The sequence below is a fragment of the Dermacentor albipictus genome, chromosome 1 (genome assembly GCF_038994185.2).
Source record: "Dermacentor albipictus isolate Rhodes 1998 colony chromosome 1, USDA_Dalb.pri_finalv2, whole genome shotgun sequence".
NCBI lineage: Eukaryota > Metazoa > Arthropoda > Arachnida > Ixodida > Ixodidae > Dermacentor > Dermacentor albipictus.
Genome location: NC_091821.1, coordinates 159821208 through 159842905, shown reverse-complemented (window position 1 = coordinate 159842905; position 21698 = coordinate 159821208). Strand labels below are relative to the sequence as shown.

At 44.6% G+C, this 21698-nt stretch overlaps 1 protein-coding gene and 2 pseudogenes across 6 annotated transcripts in view; 2 read left to right on the top strand and 1 right to left on the bottom strand.

The window, feature by feature from the left end:
* The window catches only part of Ge-1 (Enhancer of mRNA-decapping protein 4 homolog Ge-1), a 214164-nt gene that overhangs the window by 30226 nt on the left and 162240 nt on the right, over nt 1–21698 (bottom strand). For all 6 annotated transcript variants that reach the window (XM_065443156.1, XM_065443139.1, XM_065443174.1 and 3 more), the window contains 4 exons: nt 19927–20158; nt 9345–9595; nt 9041–9196; nt 6074–6177 (listed from right to left, as the gene is read on the bottom strand). In XM_065443156.1, coding sequence (XP_065299228.1) covers nt 6074–6177; nt 9041–9196; nt 9345–9595; nt 19927–20158 — 743 coding nt within the window. The remainder of the gene's footprint in view (nt 1–6073; nt 6178–9040; nt 9197–9344; nt 9596–19926; nt 20159–21698) is intronic.
* Nucleotides 2550–6011, top strand: LOC139051550 (piggyBac transposable element-derived protein 4-like; annotated as a pseudogene).
* Nucleotides 4436–4960, top strand: LOC139054921 (tigger transposable element-derived protein 4-like; annotated as a pseudogene).

Genomic DNA, 21698 nt, shown 5'->3' with positions numbered 1-21698 from the left:
TGCCTCGGTGTCGTAGGTGGTGTCGTGCAAGTTTTCGTCCAGCAGTGATCCCCCGGCTTTTATTCAGTACAGTGCAACTGAAATCATCGCCTGCTATCACAAGCCACTGTACAACATATCATTGCTATTTCAGTGTGTTGCGGCTGTTCATTCAGCGCAACGCCGACATGTTTTCGATGCCATGACCCCTGCTCTTCACCTGCTTCCACCTATCACGTCGAAGCGCAGAAAATATTCGACCATGACGCTGGACAAGAAGGCCACCATCGTCAGGCTTATCGAGCAAGGACGGACCCAATTCAACGTCGCGAAGGATTTCAGTATCTTTAAACAGACCTTGTCTGATTACGTCAAAAACAAAGAAAAGATCTTGTCTGCAGTCGACCAGTCATACTGCAAAACTACAAGAAATGACCAGAAAGGACAACATCTGAAGCTTAAACAACAACATGCTTAAGCAGAAAGCCAAGATGCTCGCTTTAAAAATAGGCATTCAGGACTTCAAGTTCATTGATGGGTGGATTCATGGGTTTAAGAAAAGGCACAGAGTCTTTTTCAAGAACGTTTGCGGGGAGAGCGATGCCGTGGATCAATCTACTGTCACGAATTACCGGACGAGTAAGTTGAAGGCTGTGCTACAAGAGTATGCTCCTGCACATATTTTTATTTGTGACGAGACAGGCCTATTCTTCAAAATGCTGCCGGACCGTTCATTTTCCTTTACTAATGAGGCCTGCGCTGGTGGGAAGCATAGTAAGGAGAGGGTAACTCATGGCCGGGGCAAATGCAGTTGGCACCGAGAAGCTGCCCCTTCTAGTGATAGGGAAGGCGAAAAATCTGGGTTGCTTTAAAGGGCCCTGACCTGACAAGCGTAGAGCATACATTGTGCAATAACGATCGTGTCTGCAAAGTATTACATCGCTACGCGCCGCGGAAAGATTCGAAATTTCAAACCGAACACCATTTTTCCTTCTCCTCGCAGCCGCCGTGCTCCAAGCCAGATGGTGACACAGTCATGCCCACAGTGTGACCTCGCTCGTGGTGACATGCGACTTCGAGAATTATTCAAGACAACATCTGTTATCTGTGCGATCGGTTGCTTGAATTGACTAATTAAGTTTAGAGAAATAATAAAACACACAAACTGAATGTCTGCGTGTTTTTTGTTTTACTTCGCACTATAGCAAGAGAGATGTACTTCCGCTTCGTCTGTTTGTTCCCACGGTCGTGCGGTCACGTGCGCAGGTACCGAAACTATGCCATTTTCTACCGTGTTCCAACGTGTGATCATGCTCTGTGATCCGCCTGTTCTGCCTCAGTATTCATATAGCACTGAATTATACCACTAGTCACGTTTCCTTGTGTACAGTGTGCAAATGAGACAACAGCTTGTGCGAGCCGCCGTTGGTAAAAGTGCGTAGCGCCGAAAATAAATAAAAAAAGAAAGCGAGCAGAAAAAGAAAATGAAGGGGGGGCCTGTGACGTATGAGCCACGTGATCCTCGAGATCCAGTATGGGTGAACGCAGGGAAGGAATTTCGCTTGTGTAGACTAGACAGGGCAAGTGGAGAGAGCGCCTTGCTTGGCAGTGGAGCCTGCAAGCTGAAATCATGGGTTCGTGGCACTGAAATATTTCTATCTGGGCTATTAATGAGCTGATCTGAAAAATTTGGGGGGCAGAACGCCCTCTAGAGGACACAACTTTTTGTGTACAACCAAAATTTGCTATGGGGCCTGGTAAAGGGCCCTTAAGGGTGCGAATAACCTGCCTGTGTGGCACAGCAGCAATACAAAGGCCTGGATTACAGAAAGCTTGTTCGAAGATTACCTCCGCCGTCTAGACCGGATCTTTGAGTGCCAGAAGAGGCAAGTAGTAATAGTCGTAGACAACTGCGGGGCACACGGCGCTGTAAACAACCTGCAAGCTATACGTCTTGAATTCTTGCCGCTGAATACGAGTGTGCTCAAGCCAATGGACCAACGAGTCATTAAAAACCTCAAGGTGAACTACCGGGCCCGTTAACCTTAACTCTTTCCTTACCGCGCCATAGAGCATCGATCACTATGGATCGATGGTTTTGAATGCCCCGCCAAAAATAAAACTCCGCGCCTACGGACATGTGGCGCCGTCTGGCAAGTAAGAGAAGAACTACTGCGTACTTTCTTTGTGTTTTGTTGCGTTTTAGCGCGAAGGCTCCCGCGAGAAAAAAAAAAAGCAGCGGAGAAGGTAGCGCGGAGTTCTCGCAACATGCCGCCGAAAACGCGTCGCGCGCCGCTGAAAAAGAAGTCTTCACAAAGTGATTCCGCTGCTTCTGATGCTCATATTATCGATATGAGCAGTAGTGAGGAGTCCGTAGAGGACATTGCATCATCGGATTTCGACTTTGACAGTGATGATTCGTCTACACAGCCCGGACCTTCAACTAGGGTTGCAAGGTAAGCATAGTTTCGGATGTCAGTGTTGTTGTTATACGATGCGCGTGCTTTGTAAATGACCTGTTTACGTTTTTCTTTTAGGGTGTCAACTACATACGGAGGCGATATTTTGCCGAACACGCCGTGCCGAGTCAGGTTTTCACCCAATCGCGCACCTGGCGTACACCTGGACGTGACTGACGCGCCGGAGTGAGACGCGGAGGTTTCTTGGTGCACTGGACATGTTTATGATGTTTTTTACGGCTGACATGATTTCCGCTTTCTGTGCACACACGAACAAGTACGCGTGGATGAAAATTTTTGAGAAACCAAGCTATGCTCAGCCAGATGGCTCCTGGCTAGAGGTCACGCCCCCTGAGATGTTGCGCTTCATTGCGCTATTGATTTACATGGGCATCGTGCAACTTCCTAGACTCCACTTGTATTGGAACACTGGAACACTCTACGGCGGTCTACTTCCAGGGAAGATAATGAGGAGGAAGCGTTTCTTCTCCCTGCTTGCTTTTTTGCATGTCTCGGACCCTGAGGATGACAGTGCTGCTTCAGCTGGCAAACTGCGGAAGGTACTCCCACTTCTTCGAGAGATCAACGAGGCGTCGGCACGATTTTTTCAGCCACGGGAAGCCATTTCAGTCGATGAAAGGATGGTGAAATCCAAAGCACGCTCGGGAATCAGGCAATATATTCGGGACAAGGTGACGAAGTGGGGCTATAAATTGTGGGTTTTAGCTGAATCAGAAACTGGATACACCTTACAGTTCTTCGTGTACACGGGCAAGCGGGAGACACCGGGACCACATGGATTGGCTTTTGATGTAGTGGGTAAGCTTTGTGATAAATATTTAGGACAGGGATACAAAATTTACATGGACAATTTTTATACTTCGAAGCACCTTTTCGAACACCTTCTTCAGTGCAAAACGCTGGCATGTGGAACAACGAGAAAAGATCGTCGAGGCTTCCCTGGCGATCTGAAAGATCCAAAATGGGAAAAGAAAGCTGAACGTGGAGACATTCATTGGATGAGGGATGGAAACGTCTTGTTTCTTCAGTGGAAGGACAGTAAGGCTGTAAGTCTTATGAGCACCATCCATACAGCCAATGAACATGTGCCTGCAAAGAGACGTACAAAAGTGGGCAACAAGTGGAGCGAGAGGACCATAAGAAAGCCCTTGTTGGTACATGAGTACAATGCAGGTATGCTGGGCGTTGACAAGTCTGACCAGATTATTGGAACGTACAACGTGCTTCGTAAATGTGTGCGCTGGTGGAAAACACTCTTTTTCCACTGCATAGATATTGCTTGTGTAAATAGTTTTATCCTATTTCAAGAGCTTAGGAAAGGGCACACCGATATTGCTGAGCTACGTCTGAGTGCCCGATTTGACCAACTTTCATTCCGAGAGATGCTCATCAAGCAAATTTTGAATCTTGATGATGATCAACCGGCCAGCATCTCTTATCTGCCACCCGACTGGGTTCGCCACAAGCCTGAGAAAGCAGTGCTATGAGAAAACCAAGAAAGAAGTGAAGACAAATGTTTTTTGCAGCACCTGTGAAGCGCACCTTTGTTTTACGACTACGCGCAACTGTTTCGCCGATTGGCACATGCGTCATGGGCGCTGAGTTCAAAGGTCGCTAGAAAATATAATTTTTTACCTAGAGTGCTCAGATTTTCAGCAAGTGTACTTGAGTTCACGGACAATCATTTGTATATCCCAGTTTTTTTTTCTTCTATGTGTGGTGAAGTGTAGTGTCAATTTTGTGTCTTCGCATGTATGTTTTCCCTACCTTTCTTCAACTTTCAGAGATAAAATATAAAAAAATGTCGCAGTGATTACTTTGTGTGTTATTACATTAAAAAGGCAAAACAATCAGCTACATTTTCATATATAACAATCCATTGTACAGCAAAATTTCCCCAAGAAAAAAATAATAATATGTAGACACATAGCAAAAACGGCCGTTTTCTGCGGTAAGGAAAGAGTTAATGCACACTCATGTGCTTTGACAACAGGAAGACGTTTGCTAACCTATTCTCGGCACTTGGCATGCTAGCGGATGCCTGCAAGGCTGTTTAGCCTTCGACGATTGAAAATTGTTTTAGGCATGCTGGATTTTGCAACTCTGAAGAGCCCGTGACCGAAGAGGCAAACGGCACCACTGAATACATTGACACCGGCGAGCAGCTGATTGCCGACTTGCGTAGCAGTGGGATGGACCTTCCCGCTGCTGTTACTTTTCGCGAGTTTCCTGCGATCGACAACAACATAGAGCTGTGCGCGGAGCTTATGGACAACGAGACTGTGCGCCAGATGACCACACTGCCGTAAAGTGACTCGGACCCCAACGACGACACCTCTGGCCACCCACAAGCATCAACGCAAGGCATTGTTAATGCTCTAATATTGTTGTCAAGTGTGTATGACGAGAACATGACGCTTAGACAGATGCAAGCAGTCGTCGTTACAAAAAGCAGGAATTTAAAATAAGGGACCATCCGCGACTTTTTCAGTCCAGTTTAGCTGGAATAAAGTTCAGTTTTGCGACTCACGGATTTTTCGGACTGTCCTTTTATTGACTATTTTTCGGTACCCTCCAGGTCCGAAAAATCGGTCGGCTACTGTACACGTCTTCCATAAGTGCAAGCAGTCAATGTAAACAATGAACAGGATGTTGAGCCTCATCTCAAAAAGGAGAGTTGGAAAAATGTTGGACTCAGTGATAGGGAGGCCTACATACATACTTCAATTGGGTGCAGTTGACATTGAGTGCCAAAAAAATGATCTGAAGTCTAGAGTGATTACACAGGCTCTGAATTCATTTACTACAACAAATGCAGGCTTCTACTGTAATCACAACCATCTTCTCACACGTACATGATGCTGCCTTTCTATATTTAGGCATCACCTGCTGCTAATTCCTTAAATGCATGCAAAGAATGTTAAAGTCTGCATGGTGCACAAAACCCTTTACTAATTGCCAAGCGCTCCGTGATAAATCAGTGGTCGAAGTGTCTAACTCCTAACTGTACAGGAGCACAAGTTCAACCTACAACAGTGGTGAAGGGCTAAGGGATGCCTTCGTTCGCTGAACAGCAAGGGTGTGAAGCTTAGGACGAGCAAGTGGACTGACCACACAATGATGGAACAGAAAGGATGGGTGGACACAGAAAACCCAGCTTCATGCTTATAACTGCTGGCACCAAAAAAATAGAAAACAGTGCAGTAGGAAAAAAACCTTAGTTGATGGCCCTTGCCATGCAACCTTAATATGCACTGATGCATGTCGTATAATATTTCACTATAAATCTTCAGCAATGTTAGTTTCTTTTTGCAGCAACCATATTTTTGGATGTCAAATTTCTTTAGTGATTGAAAAAGATGCCATATCGCCCACAAACTATCCTGCAATGCTATGTCTATAAATGCAGATATCTTAACAACACCTAATCTACAAAAAACAAATCTTCATGCACTTTTTCAAAAATTTAAAGCATTCAGCTGCAGTAGTGAAGCCGCGAACCTTGCAGAAAATTTAAAAATGCTGGTTATGATGTCAGCACGCAAAATTCAATGTTTGTAGAATACTTCCACTACAAAGATTTGTTTTACTACTCAACGCACATAAACACCAACCTTGCTTTTGATTGCTTTGATAATGGTATCTCTGATTACAGCTTCAGTTGTCTCGAGCCTCCTGGAAATTTCACATCTTGTTGTGTCAATAACCTTCACCACAGCTGGAAAAAGAAAGGGGGGATGGGGGGATAAATAACGAAACATTTGGAAAATGTGTTAACAAAAATATATATATACACTTGCTGCATGGTTTCTTTATGGCAAAGCTGCTAACATTAAACCAGGTATCCAAGATGTAATGTCTTGCAATTTGTAGTACCTATGCACAGTGACCAGTTTTATAGTTAGCAGAGGTTTGCTATGCCAGAAAAAATGCATGATGCAGGAGAATGCCACCAGAATAGTCCCCCATCAGCTTCCTGTGACGTAACAGATTTTGGCACCATCACCTTGACCAATTAAATTACACTATAAAATAAATAAAAGTACAGTGAAACCTCGTTAAACCGTAGTTAGCCGGAGCTCAGAAAAAGCATGTACTAAACGGTAGTACCGCTTAACTAAACTAGCATGAGGTCGCCCACTTACCTGACTTCCGTCTTAAACTTACCAAAGCTGCGAGCCAGCTTTTCAGCCCCCCCCCCCCCCCCCCCCCGCCCTTCTCGGCAAACACTCGCATGGCAGATTCCTTGTTGGCGTTGCATGTTCTCCGTGCACGCAGGCGGTAGCGCTGCAGAAGTCGCGGGGTGCCTTTTTCATTGCAGGGTGCTGTTCTCGTCGCGACGATTGCACTCATGAGGCTGATTTAACACGCAGCTTCTGCCACTGTCGGGCCTGAACCGCCCGTGCTGTCGTGTTTTGCGTCATCCTCATCACTGTCGCTAGTCGACACTTCGGCAAAAACAGAGGCATCGATGGCGAAAAGTCGAACCTCGTAGCCAACATCTCTTTGCAGTCGCAGCAGCGCTGCGGAGCAACTTCTTTGCATTCCAAATGCCACACACTGCAGTCAACAGCAGATCCCTGTCATGTGCTAGCGCAGACTTCTTTGTGTCCCATTTGATAGCACGAACAATGTCCAATTTTTCTTCTATGCTGAGCACCCGGCGTTTCTTTATTCGAGTTTCGGCATGATGCGAGTCCTTGTTTGCACGCCGGAAAAATTCTCTATCGAATGGCGCCGAAATGATGCTGATATTGATCTGGCTTTACGCGCAAAAGCACAGGGCGCTTGGAGGCTGTTGTTCTGATCTCTGAGGCTTGTTGTTCTGCCGGGCCGCCCAACGGAGCTGACGCACAGTCGTGTTTACGCGACGAAAAATGGAAACACTACGTGTTAACCAATACGTACGCAATAAGCTGGTGTGGTTTATGTGAATACAAAACACATTATGTTCAATGGCTGCTGAGTCGGAGATTTGACTTTACTACTTTTAAAACAAAACTACTGTTTAAGCAGGTACAGTTTAACGAGGTTTTACTGTATAACCTTGCAACTTATATGGACTTTCTTTCCTTGCAATAAAAAGCCTAAAATATAGTAGACGTCATAAATTCAGCTATGACTGAAAAACACTAAACTCAAAAATGGAAAGGTTCATGCAGGGTGCCAGAAAAGATCCATGCCTCCTGAAACAGTTTGAATGAGTACTATAAATTTTTGTTTAGACTTTTTGCCTTTGTCGGCTCTTATAGGTGGTATGAGGTGTAAATGCCTAGAACATGCTACAAAACCTGAATTATATAATCTTTTAAAGAGGAGAATTCAAAACATGCTGAATGCAGTGTGGCTGCAGGCTGTTGACGACATGTCAACACGTCACGAAAATTTGGGGTTCTGGTCACGTGATATCACTGACATGTGGGCGGTGCAATGATAGCCACCACACCATGATCGTCTTCCCAAAAGACTGGACAAAGGTAGACATGGTGAGAAGGGCATGGAGCCTTCTGATAGAAGCAGCAGCAGAGTAACAAGCTTATCCCGTGTTGCATGCGGAGGCACGCAGAGTGAGAGAAAAGAATGGTGAATGCGGTGCGCACCCAGCTTTAACTGACAGGGCCATTCTGTTGGTTGCGGCCACTGCAGGAGGCGTTGCCACTGCACCAGGCTCACGAATGCATGTGTAAGGTTTGCGATACCACGTGGACACTGCCTCTGATTTTCGTGATGTAACGAGACACTCTTGTCAGTGCAACTTGTGCAACAAACTGGGCAGTTTCAAGGGGTATTCTCTCAAAACAGCTTCAGTGTTCCTCTTTAGCGCACACACATCAGTACACCAGCATGACTTCACAAATTTCGAAGTATGTACTTTGGTACTTTGGCTGTGCTTGCAATGAAAGTTATAAGAACTGGCAAGGTTGAGTCCTTGGTTTCTTTATAACTTAATATTTTCCTTCATTGTCAATAACCAGTTAACCAGCCATAAGCACAAGCTGCATGTCATGGAAAGTTGGTGCAGGAATAACATGGTGTTAGTTGTGAAGGGAAGAGCTAAAATTGCATAGAAGAACAATGCATAAACAGGAAGGACCCTCATCGTCTACCTACAATAGAAAAAGGTTATAGCATCTGTCTCGATCCTTTCTTCAACAACCAACTGCGGCACAAACGGCACAAATAGCAACTCCAGAGTGGCAGTACACCACAGCCTACACTGAAGCGAAATGCAACAAAAAGTGAAAACGGGTGAAAACAGCGGAAAGTGGAACGACACTCAGCTGTGGCTGCTCCATTGACTTCCAGGATGATATGATAGTAGCACACTTGGTTTTGGTTTCAGTTTTACCAGCGAGGCAGCATGAACGGAAGAAGGGCCTTGTTTTTATGCTTTTTTCGGTGCAGGGTCGACACAATTTTCTACTAAAATGCCTTTTTGGAATAGGATGGCGCAGAGGACTGTTCTTGGCACAATTGGCGCAGCTGTTCCATCACTGCTTTTATTCACATGTAAACACTGCAAAAACAAGAGCCTTGCAGCGTATGTGACATATGCTCTAAGAATGAAATTTATCACTTACTTGGGACAACAGAGTTCTTGAATTCATTTGCAATGGACTTTTCCAAGTGAGTGCCAAGTACAGCAGCCAAGCTCTGGGCTACGATGGTTGCTTGTTTATCAATGCCAGCCCTCTGTATCTCACTCAGCTGAGCAATGGCAGCTTCAAGCTTCACCACTAACATGCACAAGTCAAGGAAGAAAGAGGCTCAGATGGCAATATGGCACATAAAGCCATTAAGCTTGTTTGGTTAATTTGTTTGACATTAAAAAAACAAGGAGAAGAAAAAACAAAAAATGATGTGAATAATGCCTTAAAAGGATACGAGAAGCTACGTTTGCCCTGGTTTCAGCCATGAGGGATGAAAGCATTCCATCCCGATGAGACTGTCCTTCTTCCAACTTCAGAAGCATTGCACGGTGTTTATGAAATTCAGAGCTCAGTGCACTCACAGTCTTTGTAAGTGTGCTAGTTTCCTCTGTAAGCTGAGAGATCACGAGCTCCACCTCGCCCAGTGCTCGGGCAGTGCTTTCCCGGCCAGCTTGAAGCGAACCGTCCTCTACTGCATGCTTGCATCTACAAAAGAAAGCATGTTAATTACTACAACCCCAGAGAGAGGTGCCAATATCCAGATGAAATGCAACACCGTTAAAAAGTACTGTGGGGGATGAAAGGCAAACGCTTATTTGTGTTTAGTATCTTCTTCTACTGGTTACAACACCAAAGCTGGGACACCTCGCAAGTCAACCTAAACCTAACAAAGTAAGGTGAGCTTGGCGACTGCCAGGAATGAATAAGTACAATGAACATTGAGGCGTTAAAAACAATTTGGAGTTATGGACTTCTCCATAACTTCAATAATCTGGCCAAGGTAGGTCACTGCCAAGGCGTCTAGCCAGGAACGGCCAGGACTGAGCACGCGCTTGCAAGCATACCTCAAGTTTCGCGTGGTTCGAGGCTAATTGAGTGTTCAAAAATAATTGAAATTAGCGAGACCCAAAGCTATGACACCGATAAGAAAAGTGGCCAAAGTTACTTCCTATGCGGGCGGCCGCAGCGGAGTGTGAGGATGACAATAGTTGACTTAGTTCAGCTTGTATATAAAACTGCTTCAATAATATACAGTCAATTTAGAAAAAACCATACTGATCCAAACACCCTTTTTGATTGATTCTTGATGGACAAAGCTGTGTATGGAAATCTGCTTTATGACGAAATATAGCAGCTGGAAATGAGTGAGGAAAAGATGTGTGCTGAAAAGAGTGCTTGAAAAAAAGGTGACTTTGTGTGCTCCATTTGCAAGCTGCACATGCTGCGCATGACTGCAAAATTTAGCTAAGGTATTCACAGCAGCGTATGCTATCCGCAGACTGTTTTTTTTTTTTCGTCAAGCCTGAGGGGTGGTGGAGGACCCCTCTAAGGTGAGGTTCCCTAAAAGAATGTCAAGCCCGCGGAATGAAGGTGAGGTGGCACTAAACAATGCAAGATTTGTCCAGCTTTGGTTACAGCGTTTAACTACATCAACAACATCAATAATATACAAGGGCAAAAGCAGAGGGCCTAGCAAACCGCCCTGTGGTATATCATGTGTGATCAGAACACAGTCCAAGTTGCTGGTTGCCTCCATGTGCAAATAGCTAGCAGTTAAGATAGCTTATATTCCCATGAATACAAGATCAACAAAGAATTTTGAATTTACTGTGATAAACTTTGTTAAACACATTATGTAAATCTGTACTCTGGTTATACATTGTAAAATTAACTTGAACTTTGGTGTTCGGAGGCCAAAACAACAATCTGATAATGAGTTATGCGGTAGCGAGGGACTCTGGATTAATTTTGACCACCTGGGGTTCCATAACATGCACCAAATTGAAGTACACAAGCATAAAATAAAAGAAATCGACTGCCATCGCAAGAGAGGCAACTGTTATGTTGAAGGTTTCACTATTGAAGCAAGGGCTGAATGCACTACCCTTGTACACCTGCATCAGTCACAAAATATCACGTGTTCATCTGCGTAACTTTATGTAGTACCAGCTGCGGCTGGAAAAGCAACAACAAAAGCTTGTCCCTGTTACCTGACGTAAATATGTCGCACACTTGAACTCCTCCCAAAAAATAATGGCCACTAAGGCTAAACGGGCCTGTATAAAATTTAATTTGATCATTCAAAGTAAGCCTTTTCAGTTTAATTAAGAAGTTTTAAACTATAGCATACCTTTCAGGACCTGCATCCTGTTATGCTCCCAGAAAGGCCTAGTGTACGTTATAATGTACACTGTCACACTGTTGTCAACAATAAAGCATAGTCCATGAAGCATTCACAATGCTGCAGTTAGTGCAAAAAGACCACTGGGCACCAAAAATAAATAAAATTATGCCAATAAATTTTTCTTGGGCTTAAACTCTTTTCTTACCATACCATTTCATTCTATCAATTTGATCAATTAATACATTCAAAGCACCATATATGCATGTTTTTGCAGGTTTATTTACATGTGGCACCATTCATCACGTAGAATAACAAAATTTTCAATTTGAATTTAGTTTTCTGCTTTTACATGTAAGAAGCCATTTCACTATGTCTAGGAAGTCTCACAACTATTACCAAAACACTGCATGCGCCAGTCAAATTAGGGTGCCTTCACCACGGGGCTTTGCTTTGCGACGACGTCGCATTGCGTGTGAGGGTGGTGCTACCACCGTTGATTTTGTCGATGGAATCACAAGTTGACTTCCGCACAGGAATTTGCTTTACCCCTAGAGTAACACAGCTGACACTCATTATAACAGACCATGACAATCCAGCGAAAAAAGGTTGCCTGTTATACCCAAAATTAGGGTCATGGTGAAATGGCAAAACATTACATATACTGCTGTTTAACCCGTCAGCAATCGAAAATTTATAAGAACATTGAAATGAAGATAAACAACTAGATAAACAGGTGCACATGGTAATGTCTTCCTATCCACCATTTTTCGAACACTGGTTGCTGACAAATGGAGGTTTCTCTGTACTAGAGCATATATACACCCAAACAACGGCAAGATTTACGACACACACACAACTGCTAGGAGCTGGATGGTCAGCGCTGCCATGCCAGCTGCTCGGTCCAAGTGTATACAAAGACACTGGCAAGCTTGTTCTTCAATAGTCAGTAGTATAAGCCAATTTTATCTTGTGCGACAAGCAACAGCACCTGTAAATTTGAAGCATGAACGAAAGCCACAGTACACAGCAAGTTCAACTCGGAGCCCGTGTCTGGCCACCGCTGCACTGCATGCTACATGGCACGACTGTATCCTGCACTTCACAGTCTGGACGTCACGAATAGCAATATTTCTTCTTTTCTGTGCGAATTGATGTGATGAAAAATAAAGTGTCCTCAAAATCATGCATTTTATAAATGTTCGAGAGGTTGTTTCTGAAGTGCTGTATGCCATGGCTTCTGCTTTGAGGTTGGTTGGGCTTAGCGGCACCCTGCGTGCTTGCTCGGCATTGAGCCGACAGCAGCGGGTGTAGGTGATACACTTGCGCAGTCTACACGAAAATTCTCCGACAGTAGGGCACTGTGCGGCAAGCCATTGCTGAAAGCTTGCCACTAATGTATTTGTTCCTTAAGCAAAAGTGCAGTTTTGCAAATTCTGCAAGTGGCCAGAAACATTTTCATGAAGGGCACTGCCACATACAAGCATCACCACAGCAATGCATGTTGTACTTGCACCAGACAGACTACTTCCAGGGCTAGTTTGTCGTGCGGCTAATTACGCGCTCCACGCAGAGACGCGAAGTATTGTATAATGACTTCTAATAAATTTTCTCCTAGTTACCCCCCATTCATATCTGCCAGGAGGAACAACTCTTGAAAAAGGTTTTCTTTCTGTTGTGTGCATGATGTAGTATGAGCAGTCATGTTATACATCTGTAGAACCAGCTACCTGATAGAGTAGTTACTATACTGTTGAACAATACAAATTGATGCAACGACCACCTAAACAAAATTTGCCCAAAAATTGGTCTCTTGTAGCTCAGTCCGTTAAAGCCAGGTCAGTTAAAAGCAGAATCTAACTCTTTTGCCCTATTTTTTATTAGCTAAAGTAAGGTACATTTAAACCTCGATATAATGAACTTTTCATAACCTCTTGGCCCCAGAACACCATATACAGTAGAATCTCGATAAACGGAAATCTGTTAAACGGAATCAACGCTTAAACGGAACAACGCCTCGCAGTTGGGTGCTTTTGTATTAGGGCAATGTAAAAAAAATCCCGTTAATCGGAACTCCAATTTTCAGACCACCGTATAAACGGAACCGAAAATAGACTTGAAACCGCAACTTGACGTTCACGCAGAGCCCCATCGCGGTACGCATCACTGTCTCCCCTTCTTTCTCGCACACTGTAACCGCATCGCTTGCTTTCTGTCACAGTGCACTTGCTGTTGTTAGGCTTATTAAGCCTTACATCCGCTGTTTAGCGTCGTCTGCGACACTTCGTCGCGAAGTCAGCACCTGATGGCAGCGCAGAAGCGACCTCACAACGCCCTTACGTTGGAAAGGAAGATGGAGAGATAATCAACGACTTCGAGAGTGGTCGCTTCACAAAAACAGCGCTTTTCACAAGCCAATAAATTGCAGTTCCCACTGATTTCCGCGAAACAAGTGGACTATTGAGATTTTTTTTTAATTTTAGTAGTGCTCTAAAAAAAAGTTCATTGCTTACCGCTTTTGTGCAATAAAGTTTGTGCCCATAGCATACCGTCCTCTCTAATACCTAGATTTTGCATCTGAGATCCGCTTCAGCGCAGACTGCCAATTGCGCGTACGCCTGCCTCGTCGGGGCCAAGCAGTCTGGAACGGATTGCGAAATCCTGAACCTTCTCTCTCTAAACGAAACTCCTCATAAACGGAACATATTTTCCAGGTCCCTTGAGGTTCCGTTTAACGAGTCAAATGTATTTAGAACTTCAATGTAACAAAGTGTGTTAGCATGCAATTTCAACATAACGAAATTTTCACTGCCATTGAAAAGAAGACCAAGACAATAAATGGAAACTTCTGCGGACAGAGATTGTGAAATGATTGAATTACAAGCAGCTGTTTGCAAACGCACCTCTCAAATCAAGCCACAAGAGCACAAGAGCGACCGCGGAAGTAGAGTCACACCGTGTTCTGTATGAAGTCCAAGTGCAATAAGATCCTATAGCGCTCCGTGTACTGTGTGCATTAGGTGCGAGTAAGTTCACAAGGGTGAGGTAAGAAAGACGGTGACTTCATGAGTGCCACCTTCCCACGCAATCAAAGGGAAAGAGGAGGAGGGGAGCAAAGCTCGCATAAAGGCTGTTTCACATGCTACCACTGGAAGGACGAAAATCGGTCCAGTTGCACATGTCGCAATGTGATTTTTAGACGGCCCATTTCACATAACTGTGATTTCAACAATGCGACTGGTGCGACACCCAGGGTTGCTTGCTGCCAGGTTTTGTAGCACACGCCGCATAATTCATTTAGTGTAGTGAAGAAAACGTAGACATTATAATATTGTTGACTTGCCTTTATTGGAGGTAAATAATATGTGCTTTCTGTTATTTAAAAACGTTTTAAAGTTTAAATTTGCTTTGGAGTGCACAACAGCGGTTTCTATAGTTCAGTGTGAAGAGGCATGGCGTACGTAAGGGACAGCTGTTTGCAGCTACAGTAAAAGCTCGTTAACTGACATTGAATAGTGTTAAGATAGTTTTTTTGCAGCCCAACACTACATGTGCCCTTCAGCCGATGGACTAGGGTATCATTCACTATGTGAAGTCGAAGTACTGAAAGCACCTGCTACAGCGAATGATCTTATGCTCAGAAGTTGGAAAGCTGTATGAAGTGGACATACTCGGTGCAGTGCACATCATCGCTCACGTATGGAAAAATACACCTCTGCAAGTCATCGCCAACTGTTTTCGGCACAGCAGTATTTCTGAGGCCCGAGCATGCAGCAGTAGCCGACGAGGCATCAACCGAGTCCAGCAATGATGACTGCTTGACCTTCGATGCTGTCCTCCCCACAGATGTGACCCTTCAGGACTACATCGCAATTGATGATTGTGTCGCCACGACTAGTCTCCTGACCGATGAAGAAATTATTAATCATGTCAGGGGCGCCCGGGAAGACCATGATTCAGACTAAGAGTCATGCGAGGAGGTGCAGCCGCGACCTCGTCGCACCTCACGAGAAGTCACGGAGGCACTTTTGATATTCGAGGACGTTGGCCTAAGCAGTTCCGGCAGTTTGCGGTCTGTTAGCCACTTGGAAGAGTTAAGAAAAATTGTGATGTCAGCCGGAATCTGCGTGAAAAAGCAGACGACTATAGCAAAATACTTCAGTAAATACTCCAACTTGACTTTAATGTTATTTTTCCTGTTCATTCGTTAATTCAGCATTCGGATAATTCGAACATTTTTCCCGGTCCTGTGAGATCCATATGAACAAGCTTTTACTGTAGTTATTTAACGCTGTGTGTTGTCTCATGTGCCTTCTATGTATGTTCGTGTCGTTCTGCCTGCCCTATAACAAATTGCAAGATGACCTATCAACAAGCCCATATAGCTACTCTCCCCACATATGCAGTATACAGAAGTCAGCTGCCAAGAAGTCGTCGTGCGAGCACAACGAGATCCTCACGCTACCCATGACGCTTCTGGAGAAATGATGTGTGTATATTGCTCGTGATTGTGTATTGTGTTTCGAGTTCAGGTGCTCACAAGGTTGTGTTTCTGAAGCGAGGGGTAGTCATCTTTGCCTCTCATATGCTAGCTGTCATTGTATCTTGCGACCAGGTTCCGAGCTCTTGAGGCAAAGAATTTGTGCAGCAGGCTGCATCTCTACTCTGTCTAGGTGCTAGTTCGTTTGCTCTTTCTCGTAGAGGTCTTCAAGCTTGGTAGAGTTGAAAAGATAAGTCAATATCCATATGCCTGTGTTTGACGAGTTGTCCTCTTTGTGTGCTGGCTGTAATTCATACCGTACAACACCTTGGGCACAAGTACAGCATCCGCGATTTTCCATGGTATCCACTCATCCAACGATGGATTCCATTCATCTATTGATGGTACGAGAGGAGAATTCCGGTATTTTTTAGTGGGAGCAAGCAAAAAATGGGTTTGACTTTCTGCGTATGATCTAACCTAGTCGCGATGTGATGTGCAGGAGAAATAGGTGAGTGGGAAAATGACATATTACTATGGTACAGATTGTGGATAAAAGATAACTGGACAAATGTTCTGCGCATGGCAAATGATGGCATTCTGAGGGTGTCTTGCAGTTTGGCGATGCTTTGAAATCGTGACTAAGGTGACATGATGGATCGTTCTGCCTTGTTTTGGACCGCTTCGAGATGGTTAGTCCAGGTGACATGATGGGGGTGCCAAATGACAGATGCATACTCTAGTGAAGGCCGAATGAAAAGTATATGCTAATAGTCTTGTGTTACAGTTAGCAAGGTGAAGGCGACGCTTGAGAAGACAGTTTTTTTAATGCTTTTGAAGTTACATGTTCTATATGATCGTTCCCCGTTTAAGTAGAATTAAATTTGATTCCTAGGTATTTGAATTTCGGGGTTGAATCATTGGGTGTATTGTTAATCACGTATGTATTGACCTGTGTTTTCAATGGCGGGCTAAACTTATGATCTTTTGTTTTATCTATTTTGATTTGCATTTGCCATATGGAACACCATTCTCGTGATGTCGGTAGGGCTTGTTATTTGTTTATGTATTATGCAGTCATCTGCAAATAATTGGATTGTGGCATTTATACTAGTTGCTACACAATTAATATAAATTAAAAATAGAAGTGGGCCCAGCATTGGCCCCTGTGATATACCCATGATATGACGTGTGCACGGCTGGAGGTCTGGTTTTGTAGTTTGACGGACTGATGACGGTTTGTTAGAAAGTGTTTTATCCATTTTGTTGTTTTATGGTCAAGTGCAAGATTACAGGTATTTAAGGGGCAACATGGGGTCCTAAAAATTTTTTTTCTTATTTTTGGGTGAATCTTTAACCCTCTCGCTGTCACGGACAAATCGGTACGTCATCGCGCTTCCCCCCCACAGTGTCACTGACGTACCGGTACGTTCTCTATCGTGCTTTCAAAATTTCGCGCCTGAGCGCAAAGCTGGCGCTCCTGGATTGGCCGCGCCATCTGTTGACTCTTTCTACAAATCGTATATTCGCCTCAACCTGTGTTAGTCCATGTATTGAAGAGTATGGTGCGACTGCCACTCCCCACTTTCTCTTTGCTGAGTGGCGCAGTGGCTCCGCGTTCGCTGGATCACGCGTCGCGCGCGCATGGTTATGGGTTCAAGGGTTGTTCTGCCATCTCCGAAGGTTTTTCTTTTTCTTCTGTTGGTGTACCTGCTACGGCGCGTCAAGTTCAGGCGCAAGTGCCGTTGCCTCTCCGAAAAGAGTGACTCGATTGCTGCTTTCGCTCTCTCGCCGCACCCTCGCTTCCGACTTGCAGCAGTAAACGTAAAGCCCTTCGAACTTTGTTTAACCTTTTTCCACCTCCCTCTGTCTTCTTGATCACACAACGTCCCATTTATCTCCGGTGTGTGGGCGACCGAAAGCGCATCCTCCCTGCACGCGGTTACTTTCGGACGGCTCAGCACGCGGGACCTTCGTCTGCTCATTGGAGTGGTGGCTCAATTCCGATTCAGAATACGAGCCGAGCTCGGATTCAGACTCGGACAGAGTCGCATGCGAGGAAGAGGGTTCCGCATCGTCAGATTCGGATGTTGAACGCATTTTATAGTCAGGCTGATGATGATGATGATGTTTACTAACAAGAGCTGCAGAACACTGAAATGTGCATATTGCATTGACTATGTTATTTCTATACCAATCATGATCAAAAATAAATTGCTATGTTTATTCCCTGTTATGCTCGTTCCCTGAAACCAAGCCGACACTGGGGGTGCGTCACGGCCAGAAAGGTCTGACAGCGAAAGGGTTAATAAACTCCACTGTCTGGGGTAATTTTTCGTGCTGATTTCAGATCTGTAATTAGATTTTTGATAGCTGTAGAAGTTCAACAAATATTGAGGTCTGAAGTCAAATTAATTTCAAACTCATTACGAGGCTTTTTGATGATTCCGTCTTGCTAAACCAAAAACTAAATGCATGACACCATTGCTAAAGACCTACTGTAGGGGGTGTTGCTATATTTATTCATTTGGAAGCATTTTGCGGACAAGGAAACAATCTTGCATTTATTATGAACATTTTTTTCTAATTAGCAGTGATCACTATACCTGAATGTAATTTTCATGATGGTGCAAGAGCAATAAAAATAGCATCACCCCCCAGATCATTTCAATACGAATAAAATGATACCACCCAAACCATTTTTGGCCAAAAACAACCCAGAAAAAATACTCGTCAGGCGGAGTACAGTGTGCAAAAACATCGAACTGAAATAAACGCATTTGAAATTTCAAACAAATGTAGCTTTTGCTGAAGTGAATCTACAGCAATACAAATGGCACCATTTTGAAGCTGTGTGTTTTGTAAGAATGGCCATACTAAATGTGTGACTGCACACTCTCAAAATAATAGCACACTGGCCACTGAACTAGCACAAGAAACTTCATTATGTACCATGCTCTACACAGAGCATGGTGCCTGGGTTTCAAACCGAAGTATAGAACTCTGTGTGGGCATGAATGTAGTTCCAGTGTTGTACATGCAAGCCGCCTGATTGATAGCAGTCTCCATTACAATCAGTGAGGCACTTTTTTTTTTTCATTTGGTAGAATTGACCATGTTACTGAACGAAGGCTCCGAGTGTAAGTAGCCTTCCAAGTCATCTTCACCTGACAGTGGCTGTGGAACTTAGGATCCAGTGGAGAGCCAGTGATAGATATGCAGCTGCTAGGTGTTTTCCAGAATTTTACTTTTGTATGATGCCTCGATCACTTCTGCAGCCAGGTCTGTGCCAGCCCAAGGGGCCTAGTGAACAGAGCTCATGATGAGGTTCTCTTTATGAAGGGGTGGTATGATGCGTATGGTGGTAGGGTGGTATGTCCCCCCTTAAGATCAAACAGTTATGGGGGACACAATCAAATGCCTTAAAGAACAAACAAAAACTGTGTCGACGTACAGCAATGAGTGCAGTGAACGATGAAGATCAGTTACTAATTCAAAGAGCTGATTTTTCCGAAAGCCATGCTGGTTGTTCATGAGTAGGTTGTTCTTGTTTAGATGTTATAATATGCTTGTGTATTATATCCTCTAGTAACTTACAGCTAATTCAGGTTAATGAGATGGAGCTGAGAATGGTCATTGTCACTAGCATGAAATAAAGTATGCAAACCTCAGCAAATATTTCGGTATGATGGGCACCGGTGTTCGTAGTTTTGGTTTCGTTTCCATCTCAGTGCCCGATGATGGTGGCGCTAGGTGCCTGTTGCTCTACACCATATTCTAGAACCAAAGCCGTGACTAGGCACACGGAATAAAGTGGAAAGTTTTGGCAGCGGGCTATACCATAAGGCCAAATCTAAGTACACCAGCCTTTTTGCATTTGACACCCATCGAAATGCTGCCGCCGCAGCAGGGATTGAACCCATGACCTGGAGCTCAGTAGCGCAACACCATGGCTTCTGGGCTACCCTGGCAGCTCTGAATATGCTTGGTTTGGCATGCACTTCATTCAGGAGTGTGACCATTGTGAACCCCACATAAAACTGCGCTCTCAGGCCCAACCAGAAAATGCCAGAAATGCTTCTTGCATCAGAAGCTGTGTCATGCCAACATCACGCGATGAATAAAAACTACTTGGCTGCCAGTGCACACAGGCATGAAGCAAGCATCTGCCAAATTATAATCTTACCACCAGTAATCAAAAGAATGACCACCTACACTGTGGTTGCTGTAGAAAACGCTTTAGTGTTGTCCAGGGGTTGGGGCCATGCACCATTATCTCTGCCCTCCTGGCTCTCACACATGGAAGCAGCCAAGGTGGATGGATCACTTGCTGAAGGCTCGGGTGCAGCACGGTGTAAGTCTTCAGCTGCGGAATCATACTCCAGGCCTGGCTCCAACTCCTCCTCCTCCTCTTCCTCGTCATCATCCTCATCTGAACTGTCTACAGCTGCATGATATAAACAAATGCAATACGTAACAAATATATACCTGATATTCTATGATCCTTTCAAATGAAGATGCCATTTGCAGGTACCCACACAAAAAATCTGCATACTTAAGATTTTTCGAACTTACGAAGTTCCAAGTTACATAACAAGAGGAAGAAAAATAGACAGAAAACATTATATATGTAAACTCGGCTATAATACAGTCAATATACATATTAGGATAGAACAACCTTCCTGCAATTTCCAGCCTAAATGTGAACCTCATCCTATATTAGGAATTGTGGTATGAGCATGATGTTATGCAACACTTCATAAGTGACTAGCTCGTGCACCAAATTTGAATGAGACAATTTGAACCTGACTAGTCGGTACAAACGTGCCTGACTCAAACAGTGACTCCCATCTTGACCCCAACGGCTGCAGCATTTGTCTTAATTAGAAGGCTAAAGCATTTGTCTTGAGTAAAAGAGAGTGAATACTTCGAATGCTATCTACCAGTAAAAATGTCTAGGAAGATTTTCAAGCGAAAACGGCAGCTGAACATACTAGTCGCCGCCTGATTTCTCGGGCTCCAAAAATTCGGGCACGCTCAATTATTCGGTCTGCTTCGCAACACCACCATTTTCCCCGTAGACCATAATGTATAACAACTGCCGAAAGTTCAGACACCTTGCAACCTCTCGTCTGATTTTTCGAACGCTCCTTAAACCAACTCGATCGAGAGAACCGTGCACCGACTCTGACCGATGCATGGTTTGACTTGCTGAACGCCATTTTTATTTCGAATGGAGCCTCCTTGCTGCCCCACGAAGTGGCACTACTGCAAATCCCCGATCATCATCATCGTTTCTGCCTGGTTCGTAGCTGCAGCAGTTCCGGTCTCAGCTTAGTAAGCCATGTCAAGACAATCCAGCAGCTGATTTATTTCTTTTTTCGTGCACGACGCTGCCAGTAGGCCACGTTTTTCGTTTGTGCGACTGGTGTCAGCGTGACGGCGTGGTGGTGTTTGCTTTGTGTGCTGTGTCGAGGTTGCGGTGATCCAACACGGCATACGGAAACATTGCGTCAAGTGTCTAATGGCGCCAACATTGCCTGCGTAGACTGCGCTGGGGAATGCCGGCAAGCGGGTGCCCGGAGGCCTAGGATTTGTCACCTTCCAATGTGCTCCCTACTGACGCCGAATATGTTCTGCCGAGGCCTGTGCAGAGGTTGCATTGCGATTCCGGACACCGTCTCATTTGACTGTTTCATAGGTGCTGATACTGCTGTACTGACATGCGCAGAACTTGACGACGGCGAGATCATTCATCAGGCTTCTGCTGCGCCGCCAGACGATGACGCACCATGTGCTACGCTGCTGTCGGATGCGGAGCGTGTACAAGCAGTGACTGTGCTTTTAGCCACCTATAGTGACAGTACGATCCTCTCCGAAATTCAGGCTTATCTTATTGCGCTTAAATGGAACAGCCTGCAACGGCGCATTCACCTTTATTTCAAGCCTACTGCCGAGCCCGAATAAGTGCACGATTTTTTTTTTCT